This window comes from Onychomys torridus, chromosome 3, assembly GCF_903995425.1.
Source record: "Onychomys torridus chromosome 3, mOncTor1.1, whole genome shotgun sequence".
Taxonomy (NCBI): domain Eukaryota; kingdom Metazoa; phylum Chordata; class Mammalia; order Rodentia; family Cricetidae; genus Onychomys; species Onychomys torridus.
In genome coordinates, this window is record NC_050445.1 from 137132713 (window position 1) to 137156503 (window position 23791).

Consider the following 23791-nt stretch of genomic DNA (forward strand, 5'->3'; position numbering starts at 1 on the left):
CACAGGTTTGTAGTTTGGCTTTTTATACTTTTCCCAATCTTAAAGACAGGGAATGGAGGCAGACGTGGACACGGAGAGCTCTGCAGTTCTCTGCTCTGGGCAGGGAACACTGCTGCCCCGGTCCCTCCTGCTGGCTCAGGGAAGTGTCTCACCCAGGGACCTATGAGAAAAGGTTTTGAATCCTCTCCCACTTCATTCTGTTTAGGCCCATGTGCCCAGAATCACAGGCTGATCTCCCTATAATAGTGAACTCCTAAGCCACTAAGTAATAACACGGCTCATCTGAACACAGGAGATATGGAAAAGGTAGGACCATTTGTCACCTTTAGAGAAGGAAATGAAATAATGTCATTCTAACTTCTCAATACTCTTGCAATGGTAGTGGGATTTTTTTGTTTTCTTTATATACAGAAAAATTAATGTTATTTTTTAAAAAGGCATCTCATTTGTTGTTTGCATCCTTCCCCGGTATTTTAAATGAAAAGAATACACCACTTTTTGTACAAAAACATAATAATTAAAAAACATACAAAACATGCTGGCTTTGTCATTTATGTCTGGGAGAATAAAAAGTGGAATGGAGTAAGACAATGGAGACCACTTTTCAGCCTTTTACTGAGGAAGAAAAAATATTCAGTATTTTGTTGTATAAGGAATAGTGCCCGAGGCAGGTGCTTACCATACTGCTTAGCCCCACACACTCCTGTTTGTACAGCTACAGGAAAGGGGGGGTGGGGAGAAAGGGCTGAAGGTGGCAAGGAATCAGGGGCGGGGACGCAGGAAGAATGACAGAAGCCGCACCCGTCAGTCAGACACCTTTAGTCCCTGCAGCAAATCAGATACCCATCCAGTGTCTATACTGGCTGGTGACCCTGCCACGGACGCAGGAAGAAAGTCATATCTAAGGGGAAAATGAACAGAAAACTGAGCTATACCCACAATGAGACAGTCCAGAGGAGGAGAGCACCAGGTTTCGCTACCTGCGTCACACAAGCTGGGAAAACTGACCTCTCCCACTGGGGAGGCAAACCTACATTTCACCCATTTCCTTGCCTTACCATACAAGACATTCTTCCTCTTGGAGAAGTGACACCCTGGCTAGTCACTCCACTCCCGGATAAGGTGGAGCAGTCCTAGTCTCTAGTCTGCCTGCTTAAAAACTGGATTAGGGTAGGTGTGATTAGTGAGAATGGGGTGTGTGTGTGTGTGTGTGTGTGTGTGTGTGTGTGAGTGAGTGAAGGTGAAACCCAGAGAAAATGTCAAAACTGCCACCATGTAGCACCAACAACCAATCTTGCACTTTTGTCTCCATACCCCCCATAGGGAGTCACAGGAACAGCTCGCTCTTCCCTGCAAAGTCTGCTGGCCCCAGGTTATAACCTGAATAGTTGGGGCATCTGCTTTAGGCTGATTTGTGGAGAGGACCACATTAGGTCTCCTTGAGGACATTGATCTTGGCACAGATCTTGAGGGCAGGACCTAATTTGATGTTCATGGCACTCATAAGATGTTCTTCTTTAAGTAATAAAAGGGCCTGTCCATCAATCTCCTGGGAACGAAACTCTTCTGCAATCTCTTGGCAGCCTAGAAGGAAAAGATGGGACCACATGAGAAACTGCATGGTGGCGTCAGAAGACATGGGAAGAAACTAAAGAGAAACAGGCCTAGTGATAGCCAATTCTAAAGCACCATCCTAAATTCAGTAATAGATCTGAGGCAAGCTTTGAAAGCAAGTGAAATTACAGCCACCGGCTACTCTATATATTCTCAAGAAAGCAGCAAGTTGTTCACCACAGAAATAACTTCGTAACTCCTTTAGAGATACAGAAAAACTACACTTTAGTTGGGTGGTGCTGGCACACGCCTTTAATCTCAACACTCAAGAGGCAGAAACGGGGATCTCTGAGTTTACCAGCCTGGTCTACACAGCAAGTTACAGGACAGTCAGGGCTGCTATACAGAGATACCTCTTGAAAAAAAGAAAGAAAAACTATACATGGTTTCTTTAACGATTGCAAAAAGATGAACAGCTTTGGCAACATTTTCCTTTAAGGACCCAGAATTCAGACAAAAACAAGTGTTTAATGGAGGCGGTACTCCCTTGAAGAAAGTGAGTTAGCAAAGGTCTTTTCTAATGTACTCACTCCACCGAAAAAAGTCATGTATTCTCGGTTACTCACATACAACAAGTAAAGAGATTTTTATCCCAAAAAGTGAGAAATACAGTTAATTCAAAATAAAAACAAATGCCAAAAACCCCCACAGACACTGTAATGAATGGTGTCAGCCCAGAAGGAAATGAGTGGACAACACTGTAGAAAAGCAGTCTCGTGCTGCCAGACACAAAAGCCCAGCTGCTTCCAGGTCAGTCAGGTACCCTTGTGGCATGACCCCAGGGAATTTGGGCCTGGTTCTGCTGAAAAGGCTCCCAGTACCTTGTAGAGAAGCAATAAACTCGTAGACCTCCTCCACACTCCATCGGCTGGGATTACTGGACAGGAACACAGGGTTGATGCCATGCAATTCTGGTGTAGGTGGAGCTGTAATGGTGTTTCCTAGGTCACGTTCTCCATGTCCGGGTCTTACTGACAGTGGCCCAGGAGATGTTGGGGAGAGTGCTTCCTCATAACTGGAATTATCTGAGCCCCGGCTAGAGTCCTCCTGACCCTTCAGAAGAAACAGCAAACCAATGCAGCCAGTAAGAGCAGCACCATGAGCTGCGCTCCTTCCTCCTTTCCCAGCAACCCTGAGCTAAACAGGAAACTATCTTAACAGGTAAACGAAGGCTGTACTTCATTTGCAGATGCACACAGCCTACTCTAAAGCACTGTTTAAATATCACGTCTTTGACTGTCCCCTGAATTATCTCAAGTACAGTGAAGGACTCATTTCACAGGTGAAAGCAGACAGGAGAGGCTCTTAGAATATGATCAAGACAGTCAGTGTCAAACTAGAGTTCTGGATCCAGGGCCTCTACCTAGGCAAAGGAACTGGGGGGGGGGGGGGTCACTTTACAGGCTAGCTGACTCTGTGACAGCAGCTCACCCGATGGCGCTTGCCCTGGATCTTAGCACGAGCAATGTCAGAAGAGCTGCGGCGGGGTCCTCGCCTCCGAACACGGGCGTAGCTGGCTTCCTGAAACTCTTTCATTTTTTTCCTCTTCAAGCGGAACTGGTGGCTACAGCTCACATTGTACCTACAGGTCAGGGTACATAGAAGATGTCAAGGTGCTGTGGAAACAACACACTGCCCTTTCACAAATATGAACTGGTATTGTAAGTTGACTTGGGGAACAGAATGAAAGCAAAGGGATAAAGCACCAGTTACGAAAAGGGACAGACCCTCAATGGGAAATTCAATGAGGGTTAGCTGGCTGGTGTCCAGCGTACCTCTTTGCACACGTCACGGAGCAAAACCTCTTAGAGCCACGGAACTGCTCTGCCGGGGCATACTTCCCACAGTACTCGCACTTCAGGAGACTTGCTTTCTCATCTAGCTCTGGAAAACAAGGCATTCATGAGTTACTCTGTCTCGGCTGCCCCACAGTTACTGGGCTCAGAACTGGAGACTCATTTTCCTCAGGGTTTTCTACAAAGACCTACACAACCTAACTGAGAATCCCTAAAAGCAAGCACCCTAAAGGATTGTCCCTCAAGAAGTGCATGGTTTGGCATAAGAGTACAGGCCTATTATCTTAGCACACAGGATACTGAGGCAGGAAGGTGAACGTCAGCCTCGGCTACACATACAGCAAGTCAGAGACATATCCAGGTGCAGGGCAAGACTCTGGAGAGAGATGGAGACTTTAAAATCTTCTCAACCTTAAGTCAGATTATTTCTCTGTTAACTATCTTACTCATTTTATTCTTGTTCAACTCAGATTTCAGATAGGACTCTGTTCTGAATATGGAAGAGGCTGACCAATATAAAGAAAGATACAAAGACCTTTCTTCCACAAAGACCTACAAAAGCATAGGCAAATTTTTTTTACAGTGCCTTCTGTATGGTTCCACACACTCAGCAGAACACGTCTATGCAAGACAGACTTTCCCTAAATTTCCTACTTTAAATACATAAGGACTGGGTAGGTGTGGTGACCCAAGCCTGTAGTCCCCAGACTCAGGAGGATCTGAAATTAAAGGCCAGCCTGGGCTACATGGTGAGACCTTGTCTCAAAAGAATGACCTCTTGGGATGTGGCTCAGTAGTAGAACTTTTGCACAGCATGTGCCAGCACTGCGTTCAGTCCTCAGCCCCATCAGACATCTCCGTGAGCATCCACTCCTTACCTACAGAGGGGCTGTCTCCTCCCAAAGGGCCACTTGACTGACTCTCATTCAGCCCTGTCAGAAGGCCAGCCTGCAGTGGCTTCTCAGATTCCTTCAGTAACTGAGAACATCCCACCTGTCCCAGAGAAAGACCAGTTAAGGTAGCCTAAGTCCTTTTTGACCCTCTACAGCCTTCCACGACATTGCCCAGGTCCCTGCCCAGATGAGCCCTGAGTTGAAGGCCAAATCTGGCTCACAGGGGATCTCTCTCTTTTTTAAAGATATTTTTGGGAGTAAATGGGGGAGAGAGTTGGAGCTGAGTCCCACTGTATAGCCCTGGCTATCCTAGAAGTTGCTATGTAGACCAGGCTGGCCTTGAATTCAGTGATCTGCCTGCTCTTCTGCCACCTAAGGGCTCAAATTAAAAGTGTGTGCCACAACACTCAGCCAGGGTGTGTGTGTGTGTGTGTGTGTGTGTGTGTGTGTGTGTGTGTGTGTGTTACACGTACACCAGGTAACCAAAGTCTGATACTCAGGAGCTGGAGTTAGTATAGTATAAGCGGTTGTAAACTGTGAAATGGGCTGGGAATGCAACTCAGGTCCTCTGCAAGAGCAATATATGCTGCTAACTGCTGGGGCGTCTCTCTAGCCCCAGGCTCTTTCAATATGACAGCCAAGGGTCTCTAACTGGCTTTTTCCATCTAAGTCACTGAAGAACAAATTCTTACACTTACTCCCTCCACAAAGATGCAAGGAATGCAAGAGGAATCAAGACGACTCGGTTGTGGTCCTGGTTTCCTTCCTTATGAACACCTATTGTACTTAACTAAACAACCTTCCTGTCTTCTGTTCCTAGTATTTTTACTTTCTGGTCCAAAAGCTCCCCTTGCATTCCTTCCCTCCTCTGTAACTAAGTAAGCAGCATAATAAACCATTCTCTAATGACTAAGTAGTTCTGTACTTTCTGTTCTAAGGGAATCTGAAAAAAAAAAAAAAAAAAAAAATCATCTCTCTCCTCCCAGTCCCACTTTCCAGTCCTGCCCTCACCGGGAAAGGCTCTGCTCCTTCCTGGATAACAAAGCCTTCAATGATGTGCGTGAGAATCTGTGGCTTCACAATGGCCTGTGGGGGTTTTGAGTCACCCATCTGTCTGGACACCAAGGCTAGAGTAGGGGGCGGTGCTGATGGGGTAGGGGCCAAGGCTACTAAGTCACTGCTTGGAGTATTAGCATTCAAACTGGCCACTGGTTCAGCTTTCTCTGAAAACAAAACAAAACAAAATCACACATTAAGGAACAGCTATGATTTAACACAACTCACTCCCCTACTACTGAGCAGCCTGATCTTCCACAACATGCTCCTCTTTGATCGTTTGGCATAGAGCCATGTTTCTGTCCACTGAACCAGATGTATCTCTCAGCCCCGGTGTCACTCACCTCCAACACTGTTCTTCTCCTCCATCACCTTCGGGTTCTCTGATGCTGGTGATGCCCTTACGGGAAGCATAGAGCCCGGCGTGGGGCTGTCACCTCTCTCCTCCTCACACTCAGCTTTTCGTTTCACAGCCAGCGTCTGGGCTTTACCCTAGGAGATGAACAAACCAGAAAGTAGCGAAGATCTAGGTGAGAAAGGAAAACTCTAACTGCATACTTCCGGAGAATATTCTTAGATCCAGAGGCTCAAAGTTGTTTATTTCCTTTGATACACTAAACTTCTTGGTCATCCCCAATGAGTGTAACTTCTGGATCAGGACAAGAGAGACATCACTTAGTCCTGACTTGGGACTCAAAGACTCATTGCAGAGCAACTAAGAACTGTTGGCATTATGAAGACGGTCAAAGCACTCTTTGTTTTGGTTTTCCGAGATGGGGTTTCTCTGTGTAGCTTTGGTACTTGTCCTGGATCTCACTCTGTAGAGTAGGCTGGCCTCGAACTCACAGAGATCCGCCTGCCTCTGCCTCCCGAGTGCTGGGATTACAGGCGTGCGGCCCTCTTGATCTAATTACTATACATATAAAAACCCTAAGATTTTAGTAATAAATTGATGAATTTGAAGTTTAGCTGTTTTATATATTTTTGTTTAACATATATAAACATATAGCTATATATAAAAATCTCACTTTTAAGAAAGAGCACACACACGCCAGCATTCACCTTCTCAACTCTTCATTCACCTATAAACTGAAGCTCTATTTCCACGCAATCCCAAGCCCACAAGGATGCAGATAAGCAGTAATATCTTCAAAATGATTGAACAGCACTCACCGGCAGGTGCACAGACTGCATGTAGAAAGCAGCAGGGACTTGGGCCACGACAGGAGAGGAGGCCGTAGGCCCACCCTTGACCACATGTGCCGTTCCCTGCACAGGAGCAAGGGTCATCCCAGGCGCCAATGCGGGAGGACACTCCTGAAGTGCACCAGAAGCCTGTGATGAAGGTGGCGAGGAGGCCAGATGGGCCTGGCCAGGCTGGACTGCCCCTGGCATTCCCCGGGAAGTAGGTACAGCAGCTGCCAGCTGTGCTAATCCCAAAGCCTGTGCCTGGGCTGCACCTGGCTGCCGAGTACCGACAACTTGAACAGGGATATGTGGTGGTGGCTGCTGGGTAGCTGACATCTTAGCAGCTCCGAGCTGAGGAGGTTTGATGGGTGCTACAGGTGGTTTGGACTGAATGGGGATGGGTGGTTTGGGGGTTGGGTCAGGGGGAAGAGACAGGGGGGAAGACTGAAGCATGGGTTGGACCACCAGGGTCTGAGCTTGCTGCTGGGACTGGGAAGGTGGGACCTGCTGAGTAGGTGGGACCTGGGCTGGCTGAGGGGCAGTGAGGGTTGCTGCTTGCTGCTGCTGCTGCTGTTGCTGCTGCTGCTGCGCCAACTGGAGGTGTGTAGCTGTGTGAAGCAGCTGGGACTGGCGGTGCTGGAACTGTGGCTGGTGGTGGATGGCGATCTGCTGCTGGATCACCACTTGTTTCTGCTGGAGGTGGATCTGCTGCTGCTGCTGGATCAGTGAGTGGGGCTGGATCTGCGTGTATGTGGCTATGTGCAACACAAGCCAGAATGGAACAAAGGAAAAGAGCAGAAAATAGTGATCCTAACTTAAAAACAAAGCCGTCTGTCTAAGATGTACCCAATGCTGGAATCAATGAATGCAAATCTCATCATGTGGGAATCTGACAGTGAATGGAAATCAAGCCTTCATAGGACCTGAACATCACTTTATCCCCACTCTTTCCACTGAGTCAGACATTACTGACGACCTCCAGGACATCACTTTATCCCCACTCTTTCCACTGAGTCAGACATTAATAATGACTTCCAGGACAAAGGTCTCAAGGGCACAGCCTGGAAGCTCAAGTTCTCAGGAGACTCAGGCAAGTCCAAGGCCTGCCTAAGCAACTCAGTGAGCGGTTTCTCAAAATATAAGTTAAAAAGAAAGACAGGACTAAGGGTGTTCTGTGATAGAAACTTGCCTTGGCATTTTTAAGGCCTAGATTCAACCCTAGCACTGTGCGCTCACACACACACGCTCACACACACACACACACACACACACACACACACACGCATGTATACACACACACACACACACACACACACACACACACACACACAGCAGAAGGAAGAAATGAATGGAGGGAGGTGCCGTAAGTCAGTAATCACCTTCAGTCAGTTCTTCTTTCTTTGCTATAACCATCCTACCCTTTCATTCAGTACATAGCAAAGAGTGGTTGACCCCTCCTCCATTACCTCAAGACTGAATCCGTGTTTTATTCATTTTGACAACCCTAGAACCCACTCTAGTGTTTGATACATAAGATGTATTTAATATTCACAGAAAGAATAGATACCCAGAGGTAAAGGTATCAACATCCTCTACAAACGCCTCCCTTTTTAAAGTTCATCACACGAGGCCACCATCTAAAGTCTTCAGAAAGCAGAAACAGGCTCTGACGACTGTTTCCTCTGCTGCAAACTGGAGTTGATAATCTTGCCCTGCATGTTATTAGACTGTCCAAAGAACGCACAGAGCGTGTGATCTGAAAGCACTTTGAGACAGGAAGGCTAAGGTATCTAAGTATCTGTACCAGTCATGTTTGTGATAAAATTATCCAAACATATCAATGACTAAGGTGACAGGAACAAAGAAGACAAAACCAACATTACCGAGTATAGACACTGGCTACCTTTGACCCAGTCTGAGGGCAAGTACAAACGCGGGGTACCGTTCTTACTCATTCCTTTTTGTCCTTACTAATGATATAAATAACCACAAGTCAACCACACACACAGCCACAGCTCCTCTGGCTGGTCTTAAGTACCTTTGGCATTTACACTAAAGGAGGAGAGAATTCACACTTTACGCTACACTGTCAGTAGCATGAGAACAGGGAATCTGCCTTCAAAGACTTGTCTCTAGCACATTTGTCAATTCCATTAGAATTCCATGAACTATGGAATAGGACAGACTTAAAACTCAGAGCCCTCTGAAAGAAGACAGAGCACCTTAGAGGCATTTGCTGCTTGGTAAGATCTTCGTCAGTCCATCACCCCGTCACTGAGCTTGGTAAAATCTTCGTCAGTCCATCACCCCGTCACTGAGCTAGCATGTTCAAGCTTTTCTCTCCTTCTGCTATTCCATGGCCAAGAACTTTTAAAGGCGGGGAGGGGACTCTAAATATTTCAAATGACTCTGAGAGATTAATGACATTGTGAGAGGTGACACCTTACCTGAGCTAATAAGCGTCTGGCTGGGGGCAGGTGTGGCCGTCCGTGTCAGGTTCATGCCCACACTCTGCTGGCCACTCCCATCTGCTTCTGCCTTCTTGGCTGCTGCACTTTCTGCCTCTGTTTGGCTGCCCTGGCTCACAGTCACTGTTTGAGCTGGGGGTAAGGGCTGCACCACTCCTGTGCCCTTCCTGGGACAGCTTCCACCACCCAATCCTGAAGAAGGTAACTGACCCAAGCCCCCAGGCGCCTGGCCACCTCCACCTGGACCCATAGAGCCTGGGCTATTCCCACTGCCTCCACCAGCTTGACTAAGGTTGAGTGACTGGCCTGAGGCTCCAGAAGAAGCCTGTGCCACAGCTAGGGCCTGGCTAGAAGCCTGGGAGAGGCCAGAAACAGGAGAAGCTCCAGGAGGGATGGCCTTCTGTGCGGAGCCTGGCATTTGGGGTCCTTGAGCTGAGGCCTGCTGGTTCCTCACTGCCAAGTTCTGCACCTGGAAAATATAATATATGGATGTGTGTAGATTCCTGTGACTGAGTCACAAGCACAAAACTAGCTACACTGTAATACACAGTGTATATTCACAGCCTACCTGACTTAGCCCTGACTTCTACACCAATATACTTAAGTCCTTCCAGTCTCCCAAAGAGCTTTGTACACACATCTGAATTTTTAGTCTGTCATTCACTATCAAGTCTATCATCCAATTTCAACATTTATTCCTTCCAAATATGTCTCTGACTTTCTTCATATTCACTTAGCATCTACTAAATACCTACACTACACTACACTTCATGTACTGTCTTAGACAGTGGAAACGTAGGAGGAGTTTTATGCCCCTGCTGAATGGTTTCTGTTAGAGTAGAAAATCAGCAAGTATAACACAGCACTATATACACAAATATAAACCAAGTTTTAAAGGATGAAAATCAACTCCAACCGGGAGACCAAAGATTCCTAAACAGAGGAAGTCTGTACCAAGGCTCAGAGGTGAGACGGTGAAGGGGAGGATCCAAAGGCATATCTAAAAGCATCTGCAAGGCCACAGAACCAAAACATAACATCATATTTTAATATAAATATTTCATTGTATTGAGTTACAGGGAGTAGAAAAATAAGAAACAAGAGAGGTAGTTGGGGCTATGCTGGGTCACTAAGAGTGTTAAACAGTCTGAATGGTAACTTACAAACATCAAATTTAATCTATCTTGTTTACTATTAACAGTCCTAGACTGTAACACAGTTGGGCATGAACAGAGAGGGAAAGAAAAACAGATACCTAGTTGATTCTATTAATCAGAACTCTATCATAATTAATCTTAATAGTAATCAGAATAAACATGATAAAAATCTATAGCTGAAACCATTTCTTTGTAAACATTTTGAGGAAGAAATTGCCATCATATCCTAATGATGAGTACTCACACCTTTACACACATACACACACACACACACACACACACACACACACACACACACACACTGGAATTCCACAAGAGAAACTGCCAGGCAGCAGGATGGACCATACAGAGTAACAAAAGATAGTTAACAACCCAAACTGCCATCCACAGAAGAAGGGTACTATATTTAGATAACAGTTTATTATATAAAAATTAAAATTATAAATATGACTATAAGACAAATGTATCTTGTAATATGCTGTGAAGAAAACATTCTTAGAACAGGTGCAGAGGCATGCTGCTGTTATCCATGTTGCTGAGGACGAGGCAAGACCAGTATTCAAGGTTGGTCTAGCCAACATAGCAAGATACTGTCTCAAAACACAAACGAAACTGTATTCTCAGAAAGATTGCATACAGCTAAGTTTCCTTAAATACAAATAAAACATGTCATATACAAAATATATAACAATATTTATATTACATAGTGTTATTTATATAATTATATATCATGTTACATATTGTATACATGCATACATATAAAAACATGGTATCTAGACTCTACTTCAAATTAATCTACGGTCAGAGGGCAGGAGCCTAAATAGAATGGCCACATACTAGTAATTGTTGAAATTCAATGGTAAATACACAGATTCAATTTGTGCACATATTTACATTTCCAATGACAATTAATTTTCAAAGGAAATTTTAGAAATATGTAAAGAGGCAATGAAGCTATATTAAAAGGGACCAAGAGGATGATCCTAGAAATCAGTACATATACTTGATACCATGGATAAAGGCAGTCCTAGACACAGTGAGAAACTGCTCAATACATTACGTTTTTGGTTTAAAGCACTTGGGATTCAATCCGGGGCATCTTTCACATACAAGGCAAGGACTCCATCACTGAGCTACACCCCCAACCTGCTTCCTACTCCTACTAAAAATAGCTGAGTAAGAAGCTAGAGAGATGGCTCAGGGGACTAAGGCACTTACTGATCTTGCAGAGACCCAAGTTCTATTCCCAGAACCTCCTCGAAATCTAGTTCTGAGCGCTCCAACACCCTCTGCAGGTCCCTGTATGCATATACAACGCATAAACTCACACAGGCATACACACACATATGTACAGAGAGAAATATTTTTTTTATTTAAAACTGAATATTTTTTTAAAAATGAGCCAGCCATGAGAGGACCAATGATAAGATGGTAATAAACCACATCACTAGGACTGATCAAATTTTGTGTACTAAAGGTACAATTTTTTTAAGTTAGTAACAAAATACCTTTCTTGCTTTCTTTGTACATATGTGAGTGTATTCATATATATGCAGATGCTCATGTGTGGGGATATAGACACACATGTGTACACATCCATATGCAGGTCAAAAGACAGCACTATGCAATTCCTCAGGCACCACCTTTTCTGAGATAGTATCTCTCGCTATCTGGAACTCACCTATTGGACTAGACTAATTGGACAGGGAGCCAAGGATCCATCTGTTTCTACCTCACCACCACTGGAATTACAAGCAAGCACCACATGACTGGGTGGAGTTTTTGGTTTTTTGAGATAGGGTTTCTCTGTGTGGTCCTGGCTGTCCTGTAACTCACACTATAGACCAGGCTGGCCTCAAACTCACAGAAATCCACCTGCCTCTGCCTCCCAAGTGCTGGGAATAAAGGTGTGCACTAGTGCCCTCCTGTTTTATTTAACAAGGGTTGTGAATAGGAACTCAGGTCCTCATGCTCCCAGGGTGGGCATTTTGTTGTCATTTTAAAGTCATCTTGACAGAAACATGGAAGAGGATTTACAAGCAGTCCTGAGGAAAGTCAGGAAAACCACTCAGAAAACCAGCAGAGTACAGCCAAGTGAAGGTAAGAATGTGAATCCAGAACAGCGGGAGAGAAGGCCAGCTTTGCAGAGGCTCCTGAACGCCCATCAGGAGTAAGAACTGGGCTGATTACAGCTTCCCTTCCGCAATGGCCATTCCATATTTTCCTACTCTCCCGACACCTCAGAACACCTTCTCTTCTCCTCTTCTCCTCTGCAGAGAGAGTGAAAGCACTGCTCATGGCTTCTACCATCTACCATTTAGCAGCATGTGGCACATCACCCCTTTTTCTCTCTACTTTTCCTCCTAACAATGGGCATCTTCTGCTCTGGATCCTTGCCCTCCGCTTTTCTAGAACGCTGACCCTATCAACTCTCTCTCACTCCATCGGTGGCTCCTGCTGGGTGAGCTGCCTGGGCCCTCTCCTGTCTATCCCTGCCCCAGCTTCATTCTCCTTTCCCTGCTCTCCAAGTGCATCCACTGTTCTCATTCACACTCTCCACACAGGCTTCAAACTCAATGCTCCTTCAAGTTCAATCCCCCTCCAAGTCCGCTGAAGTAGCTCTCCCTCTAAATTAACAAATCATCCTTGGTTTCCTCTTTTACACTGGAAAGAAATGAGAGGCCCCACCCCATATCCACCGCAGTCTTGTCATGCTGTTCCTGTCTTCAAGACACCCCACGGGACAGACTTTCTCCTCTCTGTTGTTCTTTCCTGCTTCCCTGTCAGCCATCGTCTTCAGATTTTCTAAGGGCTCATTCCAACCCTCAGAGTTCTACTAGACATTCTTCTCTTCAGTCCACATGCTCTCCATAAGCAATTTTAAACATTTCCTTCACTTTAACAGATGTACCATCTATGTCTACCATTTTCACATGTTTAGCTCCAAGGTAGCTCTCCTAGACTCAGGAGCATACACAGAGCTGCTATCTCGATATCTCACATGTCTCAAAAGCATCTCTAATTTGGCATGTCCAAAACTGAACTTCAACCTAATCCCACTGCTCCAGTCTTCATCTTATATACAGCACCAACAGTCTACAGTGCTGTTTCAGACCCCACACCTGGCACCTCCCTCAAGTCCCCCAAACTGAATCGGCTCACCTTCAATAATTCTTGTTCATCTCAAATCCATGCATTCCTGTCCATTTTTATTGCTATGCACCCCAACACCACCTTTCTCCTGTATTATTTCTTTCCCTATTAACACATTCAACACAGCCTTTAAACTAAAAAAGGAGGACACACTCCCTGTCACTTTCATGCTTAACATGCTACTGTAGCTTCCCATTACCCTTGATATAAGGCCTAAAGTCCTAAACACAGCTCCAAAAACCTTGTGAGACAAAGTTCTTCCCAAGGTCTAGTCCTCCCAGAAAATAAGCCATCTTGGGACTCATCAAGCAAAGCAACTTTCCTTTCCTCAAAATCTTCAGACATTGTATTTTCCAGGCACTCAACATCTCCTTACATCCATACCTGGCTCACTTCCATAGAGCCCATTTTAAATGTCACCTCCTAGATTTCTAGCCCATCCAAAGACTAAGTGCCTTTCTTTATTCTTAGAATACTGTATTCTTGCTAATGAAGCAATTGTTATACTATTCAGTTAACTATTTGCTTAATAACGAGTACTTTAAAGGTCCATAGTCTCCATAAATGTAGGTATCATGACTTTCCTGAGCATCCAAGACTGCAGAATGACTGATAACAGTTAACAGTCTTAAACATTAAGTCCAGCTATGATACAAGCACTTCGAATCGACTCAATTAGTCCTCACACCAAGCCATGCATTAGATATACTCTATCTACTGTACAGATGAAGGGGCCACAGCACAAAGACGTTAGATCACTTACTCAAGGCGCTATAGTTAAATCAGAGCTGCAGCCTGACCCAGACACCATGTGCACATTCTAGCCACGAGGCTCATCATATTCAGTGTCAGCAGATGGATGGTGGATGGATGGACGGATGATGGACAATGGATGATGGATAATGAACTGCTAGGAGAGCACCAGCCCTCCTGTCTGCCTTCCACTGCTAGAAGAGTCTACAAAGGTACTTTATAACTAGATGACCCCAAGAGTCTTTCGGCAGCTCCCTCCCCAGGTTCATTCACGCTCCTTGAGTCTTCCTGAAGTATTCTTATTCCGTTCATTTGCTGTCCAACATCCAACAATGGTCTTTCTGCTGTTGTGAAGTTATCTGCATAACTTAAGTGCAGTCTCCTTTCCTCAGCTTTTAAGCTCCTTCCTAATAATGGCATCTTGACCATTAGAGCCATTGTCTCCTCGCTTTGATTTTGACACAACTGGAGATCCAACCCAATGTGCATGCCAGGCAAAGGCTCTACCACAGGGCTACATCATGCCCTGCTGGCACTACTCCCCACTCTTCCCATGGGGGTCCATGTATATAACCGAGCTGTGCCCTCACACTTGGCTCTTCTTTTTCAATTTTCTCCTCGCTCCAGATCAAAGCTGCCTACCCTTAAAGTCTCTACTCAAGTATCCTGCAAAGTAACAGCCAGTTCTTGAAACTCACGTGTCACTCAGGATTAGACACTGCTATACCCCAAGCTCTTTGAAGAGTTGACTCATCTCTTTTAATCCTCCAAAGCTCTAAACACATACCCAAGCAGAATATTTGTATCTACTTTTTGATAGATTAGAAGAATGAGACAACCATTATAAAGCCCTAATTTACATCTCATCCGTATGTTAACAATAAAAATATTTGTGTTTTGAAAAAGTCACAAAAAGCGAATGAAGAAAGACTTTACTGAGAACATGGACAGGGACAGGAGACTGAAAGTTGAAACTACAGTAAGTCAAGAACAAAGGGAACCAAACATTCTACAGCAGCTCAGCCAGGGCCAGTTCACATCTAACTCTACAGAACCCCCCAGTGACCCTAACTTCAGGTGACATTTCTATGAGGGACTTAAGATTCAATAAAACTTAGCTGCAGTGGACAAAAGGATGCCAAGAAAAATCAGCTTGGATAATAAGACCTCCAGGTCCACGGGGACCTTTTTAGACAGTTCTGCTTCCTTCTTTAGCTCAGATCAAATGACGAGTTTTAGGGTGTACAGGAGTTGAGGAAAGGGGCCTGGCCTACAGTCATCCCCTTCATGCTCCCGGGCTGCTCCACACTGAGTGGTTGCCACTGACCTGATCTGCATCTGCATGAACTCCCGGAGACTGAGCGGGTGGCACCTCCTGCTGGACTGCAGCCACTGCCCCATTGGGCATCAGGATGAGTTGGGAGGCTAGAGGCACATTCCGGCCCAAGGTCCGGTTAACCTGCAATAGGTTTCCCAGCTGTGGCTGGCGAGGAGAGGAGGAAGGAGAGGAAAAGAAGAGAAGAGGAGACAGAAGAAATGGAAGGAAAGGACCACAAGACAAAATAAAGAGCAGATATTAAACAACTGAGCCTGCCCCTTTCCACACCAACCCAAGAGCCTCTCATTCTCCAAACGTGAGGAATCATCCAGAAGAAACCTAGAATGTACAGAAGACTACGGAATGATAATGAAGAGTCAAACATCAAAGACATTTAGACAACAAGGATGTTAGACACATAGTTCTACACAGAAATAGATAAGCTGAGAGATACTTAGAATCTGGGTACCCAAGTTGCACATTTAAAAGTTAGACTATTATCTAACACTGATTCATCGAATGTCAAAGCCACATCTTCCAGCAGAGGATCTCAATGTTATCTAAAAGCATCTTTTCTAGCCTACATAAGGCACAGGGAGTAGAACAACTTGTCTTGTGGATGATCAGAATTAAATAAAACAGCTCTCAGGCTAAGGGTATCGCTCAGGGCAGAGCACTTGCCTAGTATGCATGAGGCCCTGGGTTCCCTCCCTGACACCACAAAAGTAAATAAATAACATACTTCCATCCTTTGCCTGGAAGACGAATCAGAACTCTGCCCCTAGGACAATGGAGGCTATGGCTATGACTTACCCGCAGATACATCTGGGCCTGGGACTGGTTGAGGGGTGGGGAAGTGGTGTTCCCCAGTAACACAGACTGGGTCAAGGTGGTAGCACTGGGAGAGCTCACACTCTGGGATCGGCTGATGAGCTGGGCGGCTGATGTGGTCGCCAGGTTGATCTGTACGGTACATGAAGGAACCAGGACTAAGGAGTTGAGAAGAAATCAGAGGATACACACAACTGACAACTTCAGCGTGGCACAATCAAGAGCAGGATGCTACTTCCATGAAATCAAGGGAAATAAATAATAACTCCCCGTCTAAGACTGTCATCCTACACACTCTGGAGTATTACCAAGGCCAAAGACAATCAAAAAGAAAGCCCACAACCATCAATGCCAACACGTGAGCAAGCAACGGACAGGTTTTCTTTCTCTGAAAAAGTCACTTTTCAGCCTGGCGGTGGTGGCGCACGCCTTTAATCCCAGCACTCGGGAGGCAGAGCCAGGCGGATCTCTGAGTTCAAGGCCAGCCTGGGCTATCAAGTGAGTCCCAGGAAAGGCGCAAAGCTACACAGAGAAACCCTGTCTGGAGAAAAAAAAAAAGTCACTTTTCATTTGTTATCTCTTCTTCCCCAAGATTTTCTCCTTCCTTCTTTATGGCTGCCCATTTCAAGACTCCTATATAGCAAACCATACACAGTAGTGCATGCCTGTTATCCCAGCACTCAGGAGGGAAAGGCAGATGGGTGACTATAAGTACAAGGCAGCACGAAATAGCCAAGGAAAGACTGTCTGAAAACAAAGATTCCTACAGACTCAAATAGGTTCCCTGTTCTTTTATTGCCAATAAGAGCAATAAATACCCAGTGATAACACTATACACCTTCTCAGGTCAGCTGCCAAGAGCGGACGTTGGAAGACACTGCCCTCAAGGAGAGACAGCACTCACCGAGGCCTGGGTGGTGGTGCTCTGCTGCTGTGCAGTACTGCTGTTTGGGGAGCTAGCCTGCCGGCTGGCAGCAATTGTGGCCTGTTAAAGGGGAAGCATAACAGAAACAATGACAAGGCTGTGTGTTTCCCTGTCTTCTAGTATTAATTCATGACATAAAACAGAAATTTCAGGTAAGAACAGAGACTCTATGTTGGAGTAAGGAAAAAATACATCACTATCCCCATAACCTCAAACGACCATGTAAGCCTGCCAGTAACATCAGGGCAGTAGGTAACCTGTCCTCTCCCTCTCACACTCTTTATCGGGCCCAAGAACTAACTACACCTTCAAGTCACATCATGAGTCACTGATACATCTAATGCAGAATTGTCTAATACAACACCAAATGAGCCACATACATAATTTCCTACTATGCATATTTAAAAAGTATTAAGTGGGATGATATAAATTTCAGTAACTTATTTAATATAATACATACAAAATAAATATTGTCATTTGGGGAGGGATGGGGGGGATGGGATTGAACCCAAGTTTCACACATTTAAGGCACATGCTTTTACCTCAAAGATCCATCTCTGCCCCCAAATATTATCATCTCAACACTAAACTAACATAGAAATATTGGGATAACTTACCTTCTTTTTGTCAACTGAAGTCTTCTATAATCTTATAATGTCATCTCAACTTGAACTAGCCACATTTCAAGTACTCAGTAGCCACATATGGCTGGTAGCTATCACATTAGACAGAGCAGGTCTACAACACAGCCACTCCACCTCTACAGAGTCTCCCACAGCTCACACGCAAGCCCAGAATGTTAGGACAGGAGGCAGCAGAAGGCTTTGGTGTAGGATGAGGTTTGCCCCAGACTGCTCTTCTACCCTAAACCTGCAGTACCTAACCCCTCCCTCCCATTCCGACTGGCTGCTGACCTCTTACCTGCTGAACGGCTGCCAGGCTATGCAGCTGGGCATTACTGAGCTGCTGCTGGAGCATGAACTGGTGGAAATACTGAGCTGCATTGGGTTGCCGCTGCAGTGCTTGCAAAGCCTAGAAGACAGGATACAGAATTAAGAACAATCATTTCTAATCCTATGTGCATCATTGTAACTGCCAGAAAGGGAGTCAGGAAGGAGATAAACCAAAGGAGATGGAGGCAGAACCATCATCATATCTGATCTGTCGTTACTATGTTGGATCCAGTAGTCTAAACAGCCATCTAAAGCAGGATAAACAACTGATTCTATGGTCTGTCCTCACATATAAGGAAAAGTAAACCAGTGCACATGAACTTTTACTTCCCAAAATGAGTCTTGGAAACATGGCAAGATCTGCACAAACTGCAAATAAATAAGATACTGATTAATAAAGGAAAAAAGCTGAGCATGTGGCAGATGCACTCAAAAGAGTAAGGCAGGAAGATGATGAGTTCCTGGCCAACCAGGTTACAGAGTAAGCCATATCTCAAATACATAAATGTACATTAATAATAAAAGGAAAAGGCTATATATTGTAGGTGTCTAGCGAAGATATACAGATCCCTAAGTTTTGGAGATAGATGACAGAAAAGCAGTGGTAACTTCTGCACAATTCTACCAGGCAAAGTTGTCAACTAATTGACATTTTCAAATATCTACTGTGCAATATCAATGACTACTTATAAAAATGATAGTGATCATTTTAGTGTCAATTGAATTTTGCTATGTTCTTACTCTTTAATAATTACAACTGTTCTACAAAAAAAAAATTCATTTCCAAACAAGATATTTTCCAAAGTCTGAAAGTAAATGTCTAAAAAGGTTCATGATATTTCTATTAGAATAATTTATAAGGCCCAAAGTTGAAAACTTGACTACTGGAGCAGGAAAGGGAGCTCGCTGGGAAAGAGCACTTGCAGCACAAGCCCAATGACCTGACTCAATCCCCAGAACAATGTAAAACAGAGGCCAGATGCAGTGGAGCACATCTGTAATCCCGGCACTTTTTTTGTCTGTTTGGTTTTGGTTTTTCAAGACAAGGTTTCTCTGTGTAGCTCTAGCTGTCCTAGAACTCACTTTGTAGACCAGGCTGGCCTTGAACTATGAACCTTGCTTGATACATCTACCTCCACCTCCCTGGTGCTGGGATTAAAGGCGTGTGTAACCACTGTCCAGCTACCAACACTCTTAAAATGAGATGATGGTAGATGGAAACAGAACTGGCCAGAAGCTCATGCATGGATCAACTGGACCTGTAAATACTGCACAGCCAAAATAAAACCCATAAGTTGTCCTCTGACCTCCACATATCCAGCACTATAAACACACACATAATAGTAAATAAGTAAATAATTATTTTTTAAACAATGAAAAGAAATGGTTAATTAAAACCTAATTCAATAGGCTGAACCTTATTTATTCATATGTGAACTTTATAATACTTTGTATTAATCAATGAACTACATTCTCCAGCTCTGTCTTTTTGTATTTTTATATCAAGACAAATTCCCACCAAGTTGCCCAAGCTGCGCTGAACTTGGTACATAGCTAAAACCAAAACAAAATAACCAAATTTCCTTCTGGGTTTGCTTGCTCTGTCTGATTCTATAAACTACTAAGACTCTAAAGTGGAAGAAAGCCCATTCTTGACCTACTCCAGGAACCCTGGGGTGATGGTCTCCCGTATCTTTGCCTAACCCAAGCCAGTACTCCCAGGACTCCCCGGCACTTGGCTGCACCTCACCTGCACCGCCTGCCGCTCATACAGGGACATCTGCGCTATCTGGGGCCGAGAGCTGCCCCCTGAGCTGGAACTCCCGTTGGTGGAGCTGGAGTTCTGCTCACTCTCAGTCTCCATGATCGTGGTCCAGGGTCCCCAAGGATGGTGCTCTGACTCAAGCCCTAGATGGGAATCAGTAAGGGATTAAAGTTATATCTCAAAGCTAAAAATGCCATTTCATATTTATTATTATTATATTATTATTATTATTATTCAAAACCACAGTAATTCCACAAAGTATCTAAGACTCTTCCTCTGAGGTCTTAGAACTCCCAAATCTGCAACACAATCTTACAGTCATGTTTCTTCGCTCCATCATCTTTTCAAACTAGTCAGTCTCAAAAGAAAGAACCTTACATAATAGCCCCTCCCAGATGCCATTAAATAAAATGACCAGACTATAACAAGCCACCTCACATCCCCCAGCACTTTTCAACAGTTTAAAATCGACCCATTTAAAACTTGCTGTTATTTTTATCTCCGTTATACCATTATCATAACAATGGACAGTATTTCCTGTGAAGCCTCTAGGTGCCTCCTTTCCTTGGCATAGACCCTTCACCTATACTAGTTTTTTTACAGTGTTGTATAGTAAGTATTAGTGTCCCCATTTTATAATAGTGGAAACAAGGATTTTCTGGTATCAAGTCTTTACACTACCATGTCTCGTCCCCAAACAAAAAAAGCAAACAAACAAACAAACAAACATCTGTCATTAAGGCAGTGTCTTGTCATTCAGTGTGGGTATTCTCATTCATGGAGGAGAGCCCGGATACTGATGAGGTAGGCAGCAGACATAGAAGGGGGTAAACGCTGGGGACAGAAAAGCTAACCTACTGCCCACATGTCCACAGCGGCTGACTGGCTTCAGGCCAAGCTACTAATTAAAGCCTCAGGTTTGTCACTTCTTAGATAACTTCGGTGTCCCTATTAGCAAGTAAGTGAACATGCTACATACTCCCAAGTATGTCACGTTAGGTAACATTCCAACTCAAAAAAGGAAGATTCAGCTTTACTAAAGTGTAAAAATTTACTCTCTAGAAGGGACATCAAAATTAGCAAAAGTAAACAGAAATATATATGAGTCAAAAACGAAAGAGACATGAGAAGCAAATAGAAACATTCTTTTAAAGCAGCACTAAAATGACATTATTTTTCTCCTTATTTTTTCTTTCTTTTGTTAAACTTTCACTGCATATTCTTCACTGTGAAACACCAGACTACCAGAATATCAGGTCACCAAAACACTATGTGGCTTAGCAATATAAATGTCTGACGACAATTTCTGCTAAGGACTGTCTACAGTTTCATTAGGTAAACGGATTTATCTCAGGAATGCATCCCAAACCAGCAAACAAGTAAATAAAAGTCAAAGCCTCGGCCTTGGCAATTCAAGTTGCGATTTCTCCTCATTCTTTCCCCAGCATCTCATCACATCACCGTCCCCAGAGAACTCTACCCAATTTTGGAGAAGCAAAGGTCACTCCACACATGGCTATAATGGAAGAGGCACACAGGGGACATTTTATCAGCTTCACCTCCAGTCTACCTATCTCCCCACATCTTTTGCCAAAAATATCAAAGCACTAAATAGATACAGACCCATGAATCCTCAATATCAGCATGTGAAGAAAAAGAGGGGTTAAGGATTAGAGGCAGCATGGCACAGTTGTATGTATAGATTACTGGACTTATCTCACTGGACTCAGAGACATCAGACCCTGTTACTTGCAATAGAGGCTTGTATATTTAAAAAATGTTCATAAATTCAACGACCCCCTCAGTTCCCCCAGATCGTAAAACAGAAAAAGGGCCAATTTAAAGTCTTTCCACTGGGGAAATTGCCATCAAAAACCTTGCAGGCACACAAATCTACTCATTTTTTTTAATTCATATTGTGAGTTCCAGATTAAACATAGAAAGTGAAGACAACAGTTTAGGCGGCAACCTGAATTAAAAATTAAAAACTGGGAGAAGAGTGAAAGGCCTTCCTAAAAGGTACCACCACCATTTGGGTGTGGGTGTGTAAGGATTCAACTGAGGCAGATGCACACCGATGGGAGGGGACTAGAAAGTAATACTGGGGTGGATGCGGTACTGGGCCTATTGGGTCAAGTGTTGGAAAAAGTCCTGGTCCCTGAGTATAAAACTCTGTTGCAGTAAGAATGGAGCGAGAAGCAGGGGTTGGGGGTGCCTCGGAAAGACTCCCAGGGGTTCCTGTTCCACAGAGAACCGCGATGAAAACGCAGTTCCAAAGAGAATGCAAACACACCGGGAGAAGGGGGTGGATACCGTGCTGTGCCCGGAGCGAACGGACTCGGTAAGCCGGGACATGGACATTGTAAGAGCAGGGAGCCAAGCAGGAGGGGCACACAAGCCAAGGGACTGGAGCCCGGGGAGCCCGGCGGGGCGCGAGAAGCAGGGGAATAACCAGACAGCATGCTCGGGTGTTAAGGACCGAAGTCGGGGAAGGGAGAAATGAATGAGAAGACGAGCGGCCAGAGGCAACGAGGTGACGGACAGGCAGCACCGAGCACAGCGAGCGCAAAGCACGGAGACCGGGACGCGCAGCACCGGAGCACCGCAGAGCGCAGCAGAGCGGGAGGCAGGAGCGCGGCTGGGGGAGGTACCTGGGCGTTGCACACGCCGAGGTGGCTGAGGAAACATCCCCGCGCCGCCGAGCCCCCGGGATGCGGCCCCTCCCCGGCCCGCGGCCGCCCGGTTACCTTCGCGCCGGGCTCCGCACCCGAGTCCTCGCGGGGGGCGTCCACCTCGGGGGCGGGGGGAGGGGGGGCCGCTCGGCCTCGGCGGCGCGCCGCCTCCTCCCCTTCCTGGAGGGGCGGGGGCCCAGGCGCGGTGGGAGGTGCCCGGCGCGGCCGCCGCTCCCCGCCCCTCCCGCCGTCCGGGTGCCCGCCGCGCCGCGGCTCCGCCAGGCCGGGGGGCTCGCACGGGCCTGTCACTTCCTGCCCCGCCGCGAGGGTGGGGGCCTAGGCCGGGGGGCCGCGGGCAGGCGGGGAGGGGGCTGCGGGGAGGTGCTTCCGGGGCAGCCGACCCCTCCCCCGGCCCGCCCCCTCCCCGCGCCCGCCCTCGCGCGGGTCCCTCGCTTCCTGCCGGCGCCCGTTGCCATGGCGACGCCGCTCCCGGGCCTCGGCGCTGGAGGCCGGAGTGGTTTGGGTTGGTTTTTTGTTTTTGTGTGTGTGTGTGTGTTTTTCCCTCCCCTGGCTCTGGTTCTCTTTCTCCTCCTTTCTTCCCCCTTTCTTTCTCTCCGAATTCCGCTCGCCGTCTGAAAGGACGGAGCTAAGAGAGCGCCGGCCTCTAGAGGGACTCACCTCCGAGAAGAGAGGGAGAGGGGAGAGGGGAGGGAAGTGACGTGAAAGGGGGGAAAAAGAAGGTATTTTCTGCAGCTTCTGGGAATAGGGGCTCAAAAGAAAGGATCAAAGGGACTAGCAGGCAGAGAGGGAGGAAGCGGAGCAAAGACCCTTGAGAAACGACGGGCTGTGAAAGGAAATAGAGCAGAGGGAAGGAGAGAGGAGGAAAGAGAAACTTTGAGGTTGAGGGGACGGCGAGAGAAAGCTGATTGTTTAATCCCTCGCCTCAACTCCTAGAAGGCGGGAAAGAACGCTGCACAGAAACCGATCCCGTTAGAAGCTGCAATTCATTTAAAAAGCAGGAACCTGAGGCAACTTGCTTTGAATAACGTTTAAGTCGGGGATTTCAGGGTTGATTGTGTGCTCGTGCATCTCTGAAGTCGCATGCACGTGTGAAAGAATTAGAACGCCCAAAACAATGGAAAAGGCGGGGTGTAAAGAGATGAACAATGGTGCTGCCTTTTGAAAGACTGAGCATATGGTGGGTTTTGTTTGTAACACTGATTTATCAGGATTTAGTTATTCTCAGTCT

General features: G+C 45.7%; 1 protein-coding gene across 4 annotated transcripts; it reads right to left on the reverse strand.

The window, feature by feature from the left end:
- Positions 1–595: 595 nt before the first annotated feature.
- Positions 596–23090, reverse strand: Phc1 (polyhomeotic homolog 1). Of its 4 annotated transcripts, none has more exons than XM_036181389.1 (16): positions 22618–22749; positions 21494–21502; positions 19856–20013; positions 18074–18184; positions 17132–17212; positions 16210–16359; positions 15406–15561; positions 8995–9484; positions 6533–7302; positions 5704–5851; positions 5315–5526; positions 4289–4403; positions 3390–3498; positions 3046–3196; positions 2436–2667; positions 596–1584 (listed from the first exon to the last, which is right to left on the reverse strand). In XM_036181389.1, exons 2-16 carry the CDS (start codon positions 21495–21497, stop codon positions 1430–1432), a joined length of 3042 nt encoding a protein of 1013 aa, XP_036037282.1. In that variant the 5' UTR covers positions 21498–21502; positions 22618–22749; the 3' UTR covers positions 596–1429. The 4 variants fall into 4 exon arrangements, with proteins under 4 accessions (XP_036037282.1, XP_036037281.1, XP_036037283.1 ...); XM_036181388.1 differs by lacking the exon at positions 22618–22749 and adding an exon at positions 22522–22611; XM_036181390.1 differs by lacking the exon at positions 21494–21502 and having other exon boundaries at positions 22618–23090.
- Between the last annotated feature and the right edge of the window lie 701 nt (positions 23091–23791).